General features: G+C 44.3%; 1 protein-coding gene across 3 annotated transcripts in view; it reads left to right on the plus strand.

The window, feature by feature from the left end:
* The window catches only part of HECTD4 (HECT domain E3 ubiquitin protein ligase 4), a 282,112-nt gene that overhangs the window by 181,435 nt on the left and 82,696 nt on the right, over positions 1-17,981 (plus strand). For all 3 annotated transcript variants that reach the window (XM_073625973.1, XM_073625959.1, XM_073625965.1), the window contains exons 37-41: positions 146-335; positions 894-975; positions 4,338-4,540; positions 4,622-4,757; positions 10,215-10,397. In XM_073625973.1, coding sequence (XP_073482074.1) covers positions 146-335; positions 894-975; positions 4,338-4,540; positions 4,622-4,757; positions 10,215-10,397 — 794 coding nt within the window. The remainder of the gene's footprint in view (positions 1-145; positions 336-893; positions 976-4,337; positions 4,541-4,621; positions 4,758-10,214; positions 10,398-17,981) is intronic.

A 17,981-nucleotide genomic window follows, 5' to 3' on the forward strand; every position in this document is an offset into this window, starting at 1 on the left:
TACAGCTCCAGGTAAAGTGAAAAAAAAAAAAAAACAGCAAATTCATTTTGCATCAATTTGTCACTCTACAGGGAAGGAAAGATTGTTAACCAGTGTAATGATTTTGATGGCAGACACCGGGATTAGTTTCTGCTTTCTATTATAGGATGTCAGACAGTTCTTTCCCCCACTGCCTCTGAGCCAGATAGCAGTTTGTCTAAAGCTAGTCCAAAAAACTCCCAGAAGGGCGACAAGGATACTGGGGAGGAGAGTGAAGCTGTTGATGGTAAACTGTCCATTTTTATCCACAAACGTGAAGACCAGTCTTCTCACGAAGTCCTGCAGCCATTGCTCAGGTAATGCAAGGAGTCCCATAAATGTTTTTTTCTACTTTTACAAAATAAATACATTTAAAGTGGTTGTAAACTCTCACATATACAATAGCCTGTGACCTGACTGGCTTCACCTGTAGTCTTCTTTTCTCTGCATCCATTCAAAATCCAGAATTTTAAAGCTGGTCTGAGATGTCAGAAAAAAGGGAGCGGAGAGCTCTGCAGAGCTCAGTGAGGAGAGCTCTGACAGCTGATTGGAGGGAAGGGACACTCCCCCTTCACACAGGAACAGAGTTGAGGCTGTCAATCAGCTGGAGCTCCCTCCCCTGTCACCATTTTTCTCTTGGTGTCAGGAAAACTTGTTAGAAGTGACTTATGCAGATAGCAGAAATAAAACTTGGTGCTCTTATGTGAGAAAAGTACACACTTTAGAGGAATATGCTTTGTTCGTATTTATTGTCTGAAGTTTACAACCACTTTATTTTCAATTTTTGTTTTTTTGTTTTTGAATCTGCATGTTTAGCAAAGTTTTATTTTATGCTATTTTTTCTAAAGTCTGTGATATTATTTTATTTTATATAGTAGCTCAGAAGGGCGACCGTTTCGTCTTGGCACTGGTGCCAACATGGAGAAAGTTGTGAAGATGGATCGAGATATGACCAAAGTTTGTATTCATGTTTTTCTAATGAAAAAGAATGTGCTTGTTTGTACAATGGGAGAGCTATAGGGGTGCACATTTTTTGCACACTAGTGTAAGTTTTAAAGAACACTGTGCCAAAACAAATGGACATAGTGTGCAGTAAAGGGTTGTTTGCCTCTGGAGTTTTGAAGGTAACGCTCATACTACTTTTCTTTAGTTGCTCTCTTATTAATGTTGGGGAGTTATAGTGGGGCAAAAAAGTATTTAGTCAGCCACCAATTGTGCAAGTTCTCCCACTTAAAAAGATGAGAGAGGCCTGTAATTGTCATCATAGGTATACCTCAACTATGAGAGACAAAATGTGGAAACAAATCCAGACAATCACATTGTCTGATTTTTGAAATAATTTATTTTCAAATTATGGTGGAAAATAAGTATTTGGTCACCTACAAACCAGCAAGATTTCTGGCTCTCACAGACCTGTATCATCTTCTTTAAGAGGCTCCTCTGTCCTCCACTCATTACCTGTATTAATGGCACCTATTTGAACTTGTTATCAGTATAATAAAAAACACCTGTCCACAACCTAAAACAGTCACACTCCAAACTCCAGTATGGTGAAGACCAAAGAGCTGTCGAAGGACACCAGAAACAAAATTGTAGACCTGCACCAGGCTGGGAAGACTAAATCTGCAATAGGCAAGCAACTTGGTGTGAAGAAATCAACTGTGGGAGCAATAATTAGAAAATGGAAGACATACAAGACCACTGTTAATCTCCCTCGATCTGGGGCTCCACGCAAGATCTCACACCATAGTGTTAAAATGATCACAAGAACAGTGAGCAAAAATCCCAGAACCACACAGGGGGGACCTAGTGAATGACCTGCAGAGAGCTGAGACCAACGTATGCAACGTATGAAAGGCTACCTTCGGTGACACACTACGCGGCCAGGGACTTAGATCCTGCAGTGCCAGACGTGTCCCCCTGCTTAAGCCAGTACATGTCTGGGCCCGTCTGAGGTTTGCTAGAGAGCATTTGGATGATCCAGAAGAGGATTGGGAGAATGTTATATGGTCAGATGAAACCAAAGTAGAACTGTTTGGTAGAAACACAACTCGTCGTGTTTGAAGGAGAGAGAATGCTGAGTTGCAACCAAAGAACACCATACCTACTGTGAAGCATGGGGGTGGCAACATCATGCTTTGGAGCTGTTTCTCTGCAAAGGGAACAGGACCGTGTACATGAAAGAATGAATGGGGCCATGTATCGTGAGATTTTGAGTGCACACCTCCTCCCATCAGCAAGGGATTGAAGATGAAATGTGACTGGGTCTTTCAGCATGACAATGATCCCAAACACCGCCCGGGCAACGAAGGAGTGGCTTCTTAAGAAGCATTTCAAGGTCCTGGAGTGGCCTAGCCAGTCTCCAGATATCAACCCCATAGAAAACCTTTGGAGGGAGTTGAAAGTCTGTGTTGCCCAGCGACAGCCCGAAAACATCACTGCTCTAGAGGAGATCTGCATGGAGGAATGGGCCAACATACCAGCAACAGTGTGTGACAACCTTGTGAAGACTTACAGAAATCGTTTGACCTCTGTCATTGCCAACAAAGGATATATAACAAAGTATTGAGATGAACTTTTGATATTGACCAAATACTTATTTTCCACCATAATTTGCAAATAAATTCTTTCAAAAATCAGACAATTGTCTGGATTTGTTTCCACATTTTGTCTCTCATAGTTGAGGTATACCTATGATGACAATTACAGGCCTCTCATCTTTTTAAGTGGGAGAACTTGCACAATTGGTGGCTGACTAAATACTTTTTTGCCCCACTGTATGTGAAAAAATTGACTGGCAATGAACTGCACATCTTTAACTTTGCTCTGCTGCTTAGACTATAAGTTCTGAATTATAAACTGCAGTGAAATGTTTTATGGACCATATTGCAATTCAGATCAGTAAGTACAATAAATGGGGAAGGGCATGTGCCTCTACAACAAGGGTAGACAACCTTAAAGAGGTGGAGATCTACCTGTACAACACGGGAGAAGTCAAAGGTCAGCGGGCACAGTGTCCCACCTCACACCTGATTTAAACCACTAATTGCAGGACTACCGTGTCGCAAACATGTGCATTGCACGGCAATCGTGGATTTAAATCAGGTAGCGAGAAGGTAACATATCGCCTCCTCACCACCTATCAACACACACTCTGATCGCTTTTCAGAGGTGCAGCAATTAAATGAGCCCTTAGTTGGGTTCAGCAGTGGCACATGAGGGCTCGTTCACATGTAAAGTATGGGGATAGTAAAACAGCAGGATATAATGGACGTCTATGGCTAAGCGCAGTAAAGCCACAGGAAAGCTGCAGGTGCACTGCACCCACGGTGTGGGTAAACAGCAGCACATCAGTGTGGAAGCAGCCCTATTCTGTTATGCCCAGTGTATTGATTCACACTGACCTGAAGAGCTTTTATTTCCTGTTGCGGCCACCACTCTAGAGACAGCTACCTGACTTAATCAGTGGAGTGCAGTTGGTATCACTCTGCATGGAGCCGGCACTACAGCGGAGGCGTCGGCTTATGTGGCTCTTGCTCCTTTCTACAGCTCTAACTTTACAAGTAGTCCCTCTGCATTGCACTATGTTTAATGCTTTGGAATGGCAGGTCAGCAAACCCAGATCGAGATCTACCAATCACCTGTCTATGATCTACTGGTAGATCGTGATCTACAGGTTGCTGACTCTACTCTACAAACAGGTTAGCAGTGGCAGCTCCTAAGTTTCCTTCAGGGCTGCTCTTCATCCTTTTACTTCTTTATTGCCTTAGTAGGCCCTGGACAGAAATTGTCCCTCTTACCACTTTATTGCCAGCTGTGATTTTTTTTTTTTCTTTTTTAAAGACTAGGGTGGTTTTGGGCATTTGTTCTGTTATTCCCTTGCCAGCTCTTACCTTGGCTTTCAAAGCAAAAATTGGCACCATGGGCTGTTATGAATAATTGACCCTTTGTTGAAAAACTTACTGTAAGCCAAGATTTTAGGGGTAAAATAGAACTTTAGACAGCCAGAGACAGTTCAAATTTTGGACATTTCCTTCAAACCACGTACGAGCAGGCTAAATGTACCCAAGTTGATCGATCAACTTGGGCACAACTAGTCTGTCGGATTTTACATGCTATTTATTGCTGTGTTCTCTCTTGGGGGAATCGAGCAATTTTCTTTCCTGCAACCAATGGTTGCAGAAAAGAAAATTGTTCCGTCTATGGCCAGCCTTACTTTGGAGGCCTGTGTTCTCCTTGACATAAGTGTCTTCTTTGTATATATTTGATTAACATTTTTTTTTTATTACATTTAATGTTCCTCTCTGGCTTTTCTACAGAGTGGCTGCTGTGAAGTTATCACTGAGGAGACTTCTGCTGCTTTACGTAAAGCCAACAAATGGGCCCAATCTGGTTTAATTGTAAGCGTCGGGCCACCAGTGGAGACCTTGAGTCCTGAAATTGCTAGTGGACTTTCAACTGGAGACAAAAAGAAAACAGCCCAAACCTCAATCTGCAGAGAGAGGAATTCAGAGCTTGCCAGGTACAGACCCTGCTTGCATTAAATAGCAAATATTTATTTGCTGTTTTTAAAATGTTTTAAATATGTTTTTTATTATTTTAGAACTGATCCTGTGCGTCCTTTCATCAGTGGACATGTTGCAAACAGTATGGCTGCAGAAGTGATTGCTTTACTCCACAGTTTGTTGATGGCCCCAGAGTCCAATGCAGCACAGATATGGACCACAACTGCAGAAAAGGTAAAAAAGAAAAAAAAAAAAAAAGCCATCCGCTTGTTAATCTGTTTTTAAAAACATCATCAGTTATTGACCAATTAACCTATTAATGTATGTACTGTGGTCAGTGCTACTGCATTGGCTTAGTTGAGGGAACCACACTTGTTAATTCATTGAAGAGAGAGGTTTGGGACTTTGTATGAAGCATACAGCTGGTGAGGAGGGGGGGTGACCATGATGCAAATTGTGTCTGACCAGTTTGTTATATAACTGTAATTACTAAATTTCAATACAGTGCACATAAAGAGTATAATAGAATAAAATGTATTCCATATATGATGTGTACAACCAAAACATCATAATAAAATAGCATAAAAATGTCAGACACACAACCCAAGTATCACACAATACATATATAAAAGTGCATGATTGTTACAACATATTGCTATAAAACAGAATAAAATTGATGGAATGATGCTGACTAAACATGATAGTGGCATCAACATAGCTCAACGTGTTTCGTGGATGACCTCCACTCATCAGGAGCAGATTCTTGATATATATAATATAGCTATGAGTCTGAAATGGAGCGATGAGAGCTGCAGGCCTGCCGAACAATTCACTAGCCCCAGGAGCTGAGGTGAAAAACCCAAGATATTTGATGGAAAAACACATCAGGAGACGGATGTCCCTGGGAGTAAGGTCCCCCATGGATGGTCAGGGGTGATGTGAATGGCATATCTGTGGAACCTCTGGAACTCCTAGGCCAACACACATGGTCCAAATTGGTGCACAATGTCCCAAGAGCCCTGAAGAGAGGATCAAGGAAAGACACTGGTCTGAAAGGCATGATTCTTTCTTTTTTCACTGCACAAGGTCATAGATGTTCTCTGTGGTAGCTGGCCTCTTTGGACATTGTGCCCCAATTTAGACCATGTGTGTTGGCCTAGGAGTTCCAGAGGTTCCACGGATATGCCATTCACATCACCCCTGACCATCCATTGGGGACCTTACTCCCAGGGACATCCGTCTCCTGAGTGTGCTTCCTACAAAGTCCCAAACCTCTTTCTTCAAAGAATTGTCAAACAGGGATGGCGGCATTGTACCTACGGGTCCTATGCCTCATATAAAGTCCCAAATCCCCCCTTTCCCCCAACCACACTTGTTATTATTATTATTATTATTATTATTATTATACAGTATTTATATAGCGCCAACAGTTTACGTAGCGCTTTACAACTTGAGGGTAGACAGTACAAGTACAATACAATTTGATACAGTAGGAATCAGAGGGCCCTGCTCCTTAGAGCTTACAATCTAAGAGGGGAGGTCAAGAGATACAAGAGGTAATAACTGTGGGTGATGTGCTGATTGAGAAGATAAATGTACAGTTGTTAGGTGGGGGCCAGATAGGCTTCTCTGAAGAGATGAGTTTTCAGGGATCGTCTGAAAGTGGATAAAGTAGGAGAAAAACGGACGGATTGGGGTAGAGCATTCCAGAGGATGGGGGAGGCTCTGGAGAAGTCCTGAAGGCGAGCATGGGATGAGGTGACAAGGGAGTTTGAGAGCAGGAGGTCTTGGGAGGAGCGAAGAGAACGATTAGGTTGGTATTTTGTGACTAGGTTAGAGATGTAGCTAGGGGCCAAGTTGTGGATGGCTTTGTAAGTTATAGTTAGTATCTTGAATTTAATTCGGTGACTGAGTGGCAGCCAATGGAGGGATTGGCAGAGGGGTGTAGCAGACGCTGAGCGGTTTGTGTGGTGGATGAGCCTGGCCGCAGCGTTCATGATGGACTGAAGTGGGGATAGCCTATTTAGAGGTAAACCAATGAGGAGGGAGTTGCAGTAGTCAAGGCGGGAGATGACCAGGGAGTGGATTAGAAGCTTTGTGGTGTCAATGGTTAGGAAGGGGTGTATCTTGGAGATGTTGCGAAGACAGAGGCGGCAAGCTTTGGATAGTGATAGAATGTGGGGTCGAAAGGTTAGTTCAGAGTCCAGGATTACACCTAGGACCTTGGCGTGGGGAGATGGGTTGATAGTTGAGCCGTTGATCTTGACAGGGAGATCAGGGGAAGTGGCACCTGAGGGAGGAAATATCATGAGCTCGGTTTTGGATAGGTTGAGTTTGAGAAAGTGATGTGACATCCAGGCTGATATGTCTGCTAATAAGTTGGTAATGCGTGAGGAGACAGATGGAGAGAGCTGGGGGGTGGAGAGATAGATTTGGGTGTCATCAGCGTAGAGATGATATTTAAAGCCGTGGGAGGCAATCAACTGACCCAAGGAGGTGGTGTAGATTGAGAAAAGGAGAGGTCCGAGAACAGAACCTTGGGGGACCCCAACGGAAAAAGGAAGAGGAGAGGAGGAAGTAGAGTTGTAAGTGACACTGAAGGAGCGGTGGGATAGGTAGGATGAGAACCAGCGAAGAGTGCAGTCACGGAGACCAAAGGAGTGGAGTTTATCGAGGAGGAGTGGGTGGTCCACTGTGTCAAAGGCAGCAGAGAGATCCAGGAGAAGTAGTACAGAATAGTGTCCATTGGCTTTAGCCATTAGTAGGTCATTTGAGAGTTTAAGGAGAGCAGTTTCCGTGGAGTGTTGAGGGCGAAAACCGGACTGAAGGGGATCAAGAAGTTTATTCATGGTCAGATGGTCACTTAATCGGTTGTAGACCAGTCTTTCAAGAAGTTTGGAGGAGAAGGAGAGTAAGGAGATGGGACGTAAGTTGTTGAGATTGGTGGGATCCAGTGAGGGCTTTTTTAGTATGGGGGTGACTAGTGCATGTTTTAGAGAGTTTGGGAAGATGCCACAAGAGAGGGAGAGGTTGAGAATGTGAGTTAGAGAGCGTAGAATCGAGTCAGAGGGTGAGCGTAGCATTTGCGAGGGAACAGGATCCAGGGGGCAAGTGGTTAGATGAGTGCTAGATAAAAGTTTAGCAACCTCAGTAGTAGTAGCAGGGTTGAATGAGGGAAGTAATGACTGTATCTGTGGACATGGGGTGTTGCATGGGGGAGGTTTTTGCGCATTGGCGATCTCCTCATGAATTGTATCTATCTTAGTTTTGAAGTGATTGGCAATCTCCTGGGCGGTGATTGAGTTGGTGGGTGGAGGCAGTGGAGGACAGAGTAGAGTGTTGAAGGTAGAGAAGAGTTGACGTGGACTGGATGAGAAGGTGTTGATGAGTGTGATAAAGTAGGTCTGTTTGGCAGTGTGAAGGCAGGAGTAGTATTTTAGGAGGGCAGATTTATATTGTGTGAAGTCTTCCTGGGTCTTAGTCTTATGCCACAGGCGCTCAAGAGCGCGGCTACGTTTTCTGAGACTTCTGGTGTCATCTGTTTGCCAGGGCTGTAGCAGTCGGGGCCTAATTCTGCGTGTAGTGAGGGGGGCCAGCTTGTCTAGGGAGGAGGACAGTGAGCTGTTGTAAATGAAAGTAGCTAGGTTGGGGCAGGACAGGGGGGAGATTTTGTCATAGAGGTGATCAGTAGCAGAGTAGAGAAGAGAAGGGTTGAGGTGGCGAAGGTTTCTGCGTGTAACTGTTGGGCGGTTGGAGGGAGAAGAGGTGGAAGACAAGGAGAGAGCAAAACTAATAAGGTGGTGATCAGAGAGTGGGAATGGATTGTTGGAAAGGTTGCACGGAGTGCACAGATAGGAGAAGGCAAGGTCAAGGGTGTTGCCGTTGGAGTGGGTAGGAGCCTGTATCCATTGCTTCAGGTCAAGCGATGAGGTTAGACTGAGAAGTTTAGAAGTAATAGTAGTGTTAGTGTTGACAGGGATGTTGAAGTCCCCAAGAATAATTGTGGGGATTTCAGAAGAGAGAAAGTAGGGTAGCCAGGCAGAGAAGTCATCAAGAAAGGCTGATACCGGTCCAGGGGGCCGGTAGATGACAGCAATTCTTAGAGAAATGGGAGAGAAAAGACGAATGCAATGTGCCTCAAAAGAGGAGAGTGTCAGAGAGGGAGGTGGGTGAAGAACCTGATAGGTGCTGCATGGGGCTAGAAGGATTCCCACTCCACCTCCCTTCCGTCCACTTGGTCTGGGGGAGTGAGTCCAAAGAAGGCCCCCATGGGAGAGGGAAGCAGGAGAAATAGTATCCGATTCATGAAGCCAGGTTTCAGTAATGGCAAGTAGGTTAAAGGAATTTGTGATGAAGAGGTCGTGGAGGGCGGTGAGTTTGTTGCAGACAGAACGTGCATTCCACAGGGCACAGGAAAAGGGGGGGCTGGTTTTGGAAAGAGGAATATGGACCAAGTTCTGTGGGTTGCGGCTCCTGCCAGAGGGTGTAGGGGGATGGGAGCGTTGGGCAAAGACAGATGATGGTGGCCCAGGGTTTGGGGATATGTCACCAGAGATTAGGAGAAGCAGGAGGGTGAGGGAGGTAATGTGGGACTGTGATTTATGTGAAGGGGCATGTCTCAGAGTACTGGAGGTTTTATCAGTGTATGGATGTAGAATGAGCGAGAGTTGGTAAGAGCAGTAGTAGGGGGAAGACAGAAGGCAGGGTGATATGTATAAGCAGGCGGGTGGAGAGGGGGGGTGAAGGTAAGAGAGTTTGCGGAGAGAGGACAGGAGTGTCAGAAGCAGTGGTAGAGAGTGCATGTTACAGAGTGGAAGGAGAGCTTAATAGAGAGACGGGTCACCTGCAGTCTGTTAGCTGCTTTCCAGTGCAGATTGCTGTATTTGTTTGCTTCGTGCAATCACTGAAGTGCAGAGAATGAAGTGCATATCACTTGTAGAAAGAATCACTTAGAGAAAGAAGCCTTAACGATAGAAGCCCCTGCAATGTGCTACCCCAGCAATGTGCTACCCCCTTAAGGATGCTCAAATATATACTGTTATAAGGGTGGGGTTGAAGTTCGTTAATTAATCATGAGTGACTATAAGAGTGCCTAGCAATCAAAGTGAACTTTTTGCTTCAAAAGTCAGAATAGCCAGAGGCCAAGACAAGATCAACACATAAAACTTAGGTAAGACAGTCCAGAAAAACAAATAATGTCATGGTTGTTCGCACAGGGCAACAGATAGAGAAGGCCACATACCAGAGAGACACACACACACAGAGACAGCAAGCAGATCCCAATTGCAGTTAACGGTGGAAGATGTGGATGAGCTGACACATACCTGTAAAGAGACAGAAGGAATGATCAGGTGAGGCAGAACCCAGTGCAGAGAATGAAGTGCATATCACTTGTAGAAAGAATCACTTAGAGAAAGAAGCCTTAACGATAGAAGCCCCTGCAATGTGCTACCCCAGCACTTGTTAGTTAACACTTCACCTAAACGGAAGGAAGGCCCTTGATTTCATTCAACAGAATGTATATTGCAATTGTGTATGTGTGTGTGTATATATATATATATATATATATTAGTCTAGTTATTATCAGTCCAGATGTAAAATATTTTTATTTCCATTCTCTATTTTGCACTGGATTTTTCCATAGTTTATTTAGCACTAAATGTTAGTTTTTTAAAAATTTTGTTTCTACAGGTCTTGTCCCGTGCGCTAATGCATATCCCTCAGCTGGGCAAGCATGCCGAGAGTATCCTGGAGAATGGTAGCGGGAGCAGCAGAAAGCTGGCCAAGTTGCAGGGCATAGCTAGACAAGCTGTGGCAGCTCTCTGTGCCCTTGGAGGGTTCAAGGAGACTATTAAAATAGGTTCCGAGGTTCAGGTAACATGGTTTGCATTTTACCAGTAACATTTCAGCATTAAAAACAAGGCCTTTGGTAACAGTGTCCAGACGTGTTAGTCACAAATATCAATAACATTTTACATACCATGATCTTCCTTTAGTTTTGGCATCAAGCTTGTATATTTGTTTTTGACATAATAAGAGTTGCCAGTATCAGTACTTGCTTATGCAAGTCCAAAAGGCCAGTAGGGAATTACAATAATCCTTCTAATATTTAGGACATAACACCATAGTCCTTATTCGCTAGCTACATTTGAATTTATAAATTAAAATAAGGAAACCCTTTCTATTACTTTTTTTGTTTAAAGCTACATTTTTGCAATCACGGGTTAAATCGTTCTAGTACAAAAAGATGTCAAAATTTTTTTTTGCTCATTATGCCATTATACACTCCTCAATGCTGCACATTTCCTATATATGCTATCTACAACACTGTTGCTCATATCTGATTATCTCTGTAGTAATATTTTTTTTCTGCTTCGTGCATAGTTAGTCATACCCTGAAAGGACTTCAGCATAGTGTTTCTGTTTTGTATTATTAAGGTTGACTAAGAGAGGGTAGTTAGGTCATCCACCTTTCAGCACCAAACATGCTGCACATGTTCTCACTTCTGTGCTGCCCACCTCTAACCTAGTGTACATCCTCAAGACAAAAAAAACAATCCATCACCCCAGCCACATAGGGGAGAGTATTCCTTCACTGGTCTGCATGTAAGATAAGAAGTCACCTAGGATTTTCACGTACATGGCAATCACTGAGGAGGCCGTTGCTTACGTAGCACTGACAGAGCATTTTCTCATGTAGCTTTTTTACTGTAACAAGCTATTACATTCATTCCATTTACATTTATTGGGGATTTAACTTCTTCTAGATGTTGGCATATGTGCTGAAGATCACCTGCAACCAAGTCTCCACTGATGAGCACCAGTGCCTTTTCCAACCCTAGTTATTTAGTTTACACATAAATAAGATTTTCACATCATAAACCTGAAGTTCAAAATAATTTTCTGAGCCCATCCTGCTTTAAAGGATATATGCATTTTTAGTGCACGTAAATTTCAGGACCCCATTCCTCACACTAGAATGGAGTATACTTGCCTAAATACGGGGTTCTAGTGGTCGTATTTTGCCTCCTGCCCTGTGCTGCACAGCCTCTTCTTAAAATGTCTCTAGCCAGTCAACACACACACACACACACACACCACATTTATCTCTGTGCTGTTTCAGGTGTGTGGTCACACCACTGAGGAGGAGTGACCACACACTGTCCCCCCATTTGTATAGTTGTTGGAGTTATCAGGCTTCCTTAAAGTGATTGTAAATGATCACCTTGTAAAACAACCCATTCAAGTTTAAAATAGAAATGAAAGGCAAAACATTTTTGTTTAGATTTTTATAAATGATCACATTCCCTCTGTTATCGCTGCATAGAGAAGTTGGGGGAGAAGTAGCAGCACACTAAAGTGTCCGTTTATGCAACCAAGATGAGCTGCGATCCTAATGATCGCAGCTAATCTCCGATCATTATCAGTTTATGAAATAGAGGTGATCTGGGGAGAACATGTTCTCCGCACGCACTGAATCTGTCATTGACAGAAACGGACAGTTTATGAAGGTGCGATCTCTTCACTTTATTGGCGATCTCTGTCAGAATTCTCCAGCTCAGAGATGGAAAATCAGGGAGAAAAGAGAGAATCCCCAGAGAACGGAGGAGGAAAAAGGAAGATTATTGACTTCTTCCTCGATCAGACCCCCCAAGCTAGTAAACATGTCCCCCTACCGTATATATGTGTGTGTGTGTGTGTGTGTGTGTGTGTGTGTGTGTGTGTGTATGTATGTGTGTATGTATATATATATATATATATATATATATATATATATATATATATATATATATATATATATATATATATAGTGTGTGTATGTACAGTGGAAATAAAAAGTCTTCACACCCCTGTTAAAATGTCAGGTTCCTGTGATGTAAAAATGTGAGACAAAGATAAATCATTTCAGAACTTTTTCCACCTTTTTAATGTGACCTATAAACTGTACAACTCAGTTGAACAACAAGCTGAAATCTTTTAGGTGGAGGGAAGTAAAAAATAAAAAATTAAAATAATATGGTTACATAAGTGTGCACACCCTTAAACTAATACTTTGTTGAAGCACCTTTTGATTTTATTACAGCACTCAGTCTTTTTGGAAATCAGTCTATTAGCATGGCACATCTTGACTTGGCAATATTTGCCCACTCTTCTTTGCAAAAACTTTCCAAATCTGTCAGATTGCGCGGGCATCTCCTGCGCACAATCCTCTTCAGATCACCCCACAAATTTTCAATGGGATTCAGGTCTGGGCTCTGGCTGGGTCATTACAAAACGTAATCATCTTCTGGTGAAGCCATTCCTTTGTTGATTTGGATGTATACTTTGGGTCGTCGTTGTGCTAAAAGATGACGTTCCTCTTCATGTTCAGCTTTCTAGCAGAAGCCTGAAGGTTTTGTGGCAATATTGACTGGTATTCCCTCTACCTTGACTAAAGGCCCCTGTTCAGGCCGAAGAAAAACAGCCCCAAAGCATTTTGCTGCCACCACCATGCTTCACTGTGGGTATGGTGTTCTTTTGGTGATGTATAGTGTTGTTTTTGCACCAAACAGATCTTTTGGAATTATGGCCAAAAGGTTCAACCTTGGTTTCCTAAAGGGAGCATAACACATTTTTCCACATGCTTTTCGGAGACTTCAGATGTGTTTTTGCAAAATTTAGCCGGGCTTGGATGTTTTTCTTCGTAAGAAAAGGCTTTTCATTTTGCCCCTCTGCCCCATAGCCCAGATATATGAAGAATACGGGAGATTGTTGTCACATGTACCACACAGCCAGTACTTGCCAAATATTCCTGCAGCTCCTTTAACCACTTGCTCACTGGGCACTTAAAACCCCCTCCTGAACACCCTGAAATACATTCTGCTACTCCTTCTGAGTAAAACGATACCACATGTGTGAGACTTTTACACAGCCTGACCACATACAGAGGCCTAACATTGAAGTAGCACCTTCAGGTGTTCTAGGAGCATAAATTACACATCTCGTTTCTTACCCACCTATTACACTTTTGAAGGCCCTGGAGCACCAGGACAATGGAAACGCCCACAATATGACCCCATTTTGGAAAGCACACACCCCAACGTATAATCTATGAGGCATAATGAGTCATTTGAACGGTTCATTTTTTTCCATAAGTTTTTGGAAAAAGTGGAAAAAAATGAAAACGCATTTTTTTTTTTTTTTTTACACAAAGTTGTCCGCTTTCCAACACCTAGCATTTACATAGCAAAAATAACACCCCAAAATACATTCTGCCACTCCTTCTGAGTGTGGCAATACCACATGTGTGAGGCCTTTACACAGCCTGACAAAAAATCTCTCCTGCGCTCGAGTGACTAAAACCTCAATGATAATGATAAGGCCAAAATGCTTCATTGGTGTCTGCCGTCTTGCAGCCCTCTTCAGAACATGTTTTACTAACTTCAACCATTGATTCATAAATGATTGATTGGCACAGCTTTGCCCTAGATGTATGGGGACTATCGCCAATGCTTCCATTGTGGCAACCTAGTGACATCAGGGTGGGTCCATACACCTTGGAGGGTTGGGTCTGGGTAGGTGGGAGTGGCTTTCTGTGGGCTGGTGCTGGCTGACACATGGTCATACGCATACACACATAAATGTGTGTGAAGAAAGGGGTTCTCCCCAGAAACGCGTCAGCCATCGCCTCATCAATCTGATGTCCGGTCCTGATTACGTTCTGATGTCCGCTACTGCGCACCTGCAGCTATTGTTCATGCTTAACGTATACGCTCGTTTGTGAGTATTCATTTGCTGTTTTACCTTTTTTAATAAACGCTATTTGTGGTAATGCACTAGGTCGGTGCGCCCTCTTTTTCTTTTTATTTCTTTACACAGCCTGGCCACATACAGAGATCCAACATGCAAGGAACACCGTCAGGTGTTCCAGGGACACATAGAATGCACATACCAAGAATTATACCCCAAAATACATTATGCTGAGCAAAGGGTAAACAAAAGATTACGTGTGGTTTTAGTAGCACAGTTGTCCACAGGAGGATAGCACTGGTCCAGGCAGCAGGCAAGGACTCGGTCAGCAACACAATTTTTCAGGCAGCAGGCAGGGATACTCTCCATATACAGTCCAGGGTCAGTGCAGGCATAGATTGTCAGCAGTGCCAAAATATTGGTCTTGGTAGTAGGCAGGAACATGGTCCATGTGCTGTGATCAGTGCGACAAACAGGCATGACGGTAGTAAGTCCTACAGGCAGCAGGCAGAAGTAGGGCCTCGTTCAGGACAGAATGGGGACGGGGTAGAGGCTTCTACCACCCAAATCTCTTTCAAGCCTCCGAGTCTCCAGACTGTAATCTAGGAATGAGAAAACAAAGAAAATTTGTTTTCTTCATCCAGAAAAACTATTGTGGAGCCCCTCACATATGTGAGACCCCTGTGTTGAATCCCACTAGTCCAGTTGCAGAGTACAAGATCAGTCCAAGAGGCAGGCAAGAGGCATGGTCAAACCGTTCCAGATCAGGCAGAGGTATGTACAGAATCGTTAGGCAGAAGCATGGTCGAATAACAGTCCAGGGTCAGTTCCAGATCAGGCAGAGGTATGTACTAAATCGTTAGGCAGAAGCATGGTCGGATAACAGTCCAGGGTCAGTTCCAGATTAGGCAGAGGTATGTACAAAATCGGCAGACAGAAACGTGGTCGAATAACAAGCCAGGGTCAGTTACAGAGCAGGCAGTGGCATATAAGAGTTGTGAAGGCAGGAACTGAGGATTACGTTTACCATACTTCACTAGTAATTTATTGAAGTATGTTAACGGCGGAAACATTCACCTATGCAGAGGCCTGGTTGGGAAGGACATTGTGCACATTAATAAGGTGTCTCTTCTGACTCCTGCTCTGGTACACACCTTACATCTTTTTTTACGTCTTTGGCCTGTTGGTTTGGGAGGGAGTTTATCTGGAAAGTGGCGTTCGGAGAGTCGACTAACAACATCTGATCGGATGTTTTCTGGTAGGCCATTCGGGAATATAAGGGCAGTGTAAATTTCCTCCTGGTAGCCAAGGAAGGGTTGGGGGTTTTGGGTGGATTTGCAGTAAACGATATAGGAATTGAATATGGCCAATTGAAAAAAATAAATTGCTACTTTTTTGTACCAATGGTATGTCCGTCTTGTGGCCCCCCCCCCATAAACAAATTGTATTCATAGATGCATGTTGGTTTTTGGCTGGGGCCATTCCTTCTGTGGATTTCTACATAGGTGTTATTGTGGATGGAAGACAACATGTAGACATCCCTTCTGTCCCTCCACTTCACTGCCAGAATCTCTTTGTTTCTCTTTGTTTCGCAGACTTGCCGTTTCTCCTTTTCTCAACTGCTTATTGACAAGACTTTGAGGAAAGCCCTTCCAAAGCTTTTTTACCGTGCCACATGCTGGCGTCTTCTTCCGGTGAAGGTTGTGGAACAGGGGCAGAGATGTGTAGAAGTTGTCTACATACAGGTGGTAGCCTTTTTCCAGTAGGGGGTATGTGAGGTCCCAAACAACTTTCCCGCTGGTTCCCAAGTAGTCCGGGCAATTAGGGGCTGCAGCTGGGTGTCCTTCCCTTCGTACACTATGAAGGCATATGTGTACACTGTGGCTCGGTCACATAATTTGTACACCTTCACCCCATAGCGGGCCCTTTTGCTGGGGATAAATTGCTTAATTTTAAGCCTGCCGCTAAATTTAACAAGGGACTCATTCACACATATGTGTTGGTCCGGGGTGAACAGCTGGGGGAATACTTCAGAAAAATAATTTAGTATTGGCTGAATTTTGTAAAGCCTGTCATAATTTGGGTAATTTCGGGGAGGGCACTGGGTATTGTCACTGAAATGTAGTTGTCTCATTATCATCAGATACCTGGTTCTGGCCATTACCGCAGAGAGCGGCATGTGGTGGATGGGGTGGGTTGACCAGTAGGAACGCAATTGATTTTTTTTGGTGAGTCCCATATTAAATGTGAGGCCCAAAAAAACCTTGAAATCTTCCACTGTTAGGTCTCTCAACTCGTAGGGACGGGCATAATATGATGTGGGATTTTGCAAAATAAATTGCTGTGCGTACAGGTTGCACTGGGCCACAATTGACGCCAACATGTCCTCCGTAAAAATGAAATTAAAAAAATGAATTGGGGTAAAATTCTCTGTGTCCACCTGGACTCCTGGCTGGGCAGTGAAAGGGGGAACGCTAGCTTCTCCTGAATTAGGAGGAAGCCACAAGGGGTTCTGAAGGGCATAGGGAAGGCTGGCATGGGACCTAACCCTTTGTGGCTGAGGTGACAACCCACTGGTACTTGGCCTTTCTTGCCGAGGTACTGCAGTGCTGGTGGATGGCACTGCGGTGCTGGTGGATGCCACTGCCTCCTCACCAGAACGCCTTCGTTTGGCGGACCGAATTTCTTCCTCCTCTGAGTCTGTTGGTGTTCCACTACTGAGGACTGGCTCGTAATTTATGTCAGACTCAGAATCCGAATTGGAAAGGGTATCTGAAAAAGAGAGCTTCCCGTTGCTCTCGTCGGCCGTGGAAAAAATTTGGAATGCCTTTTCACCGGAAAAGCTTTTTTTGGACATGGCTGGTGGTGATGAGATTGCACAGGTGTGTGCTAAGCCGGCACTGATGAGGTGGCACTGATGAGCACAGATGTGCACTGGTTGATGGCACTGATCGCACAGATGTGCACTGATGAGGTAGCACAGATGAGCACTGAGGAAGCAGCACAAATGTTCACTGATTGATTGCACAGATGTGCACTAATGAGGCGGCACAGGTGGGCACAGATATGCACTGATGTGGCACTGTTGAGGCGGCACAGATGGGCACTGATGAGGCGGCACAGATGGGCACTGATGAGGCGGCACAGATGGGCACTGATTGATTGCACAGTTGTGCACTGAGGCGGCACAGATGGGCACTGATTGGTACAGATGTGCACTGTTGAGGTGGCACAAATGGGCACTGTTGAGGTGGCACAGATGGGCACTGTTGAGGTGGCACAGATGGGCACTGTTGAGGTGGCACAGATGGGCACTGTTGAGGTGGCACAGATGTGCACTGATGAGGTGGCACAGACGGGCACTGATGGCACAGACGGGCACTGATGGCACAGACGGGCACTGATGGCACAGACGGGCACTGATGGCACAGACGGGCACTAGTTAGATGTCACTGTGGGCACTTTTTGGGCACACAGAAGCTCTCTCTCCTCACATGCTGTCTCTGTGTGAGGAGAGAGAGCCGGCAATGAGAGATGATCTCAATTGTTTACATTTGAGATCATCTCTCATTGGCCATGGCAATCGCGCTGTATATGGCCGCTGTGATTGGCCATTTACAGCGATCTGTGATTGGCTGTGTCCAAGGGACACGGCCAACACAGATTTTCCCCGAGGCGCACTCATGAGAGCGCGCTGGGAATGAGGAAAGGGGATGACGTCAATAGACG

Source organism: Aquarana catesbeiana, linkage group LG01, assembly GCF_042186555.1.
Source record: "Aquarana catesbeiana isolate 2022-GZ linkage group LG01, ASM4218655v1, whole genome shotgun sequence".
NCBI classification, from domain to species: domain Eukaryota; kingdom Metazoa; phylum Chordata; class Amphibia; order Anura; family Ranidae; genus Aquarana; species Aquarana catesbeiana.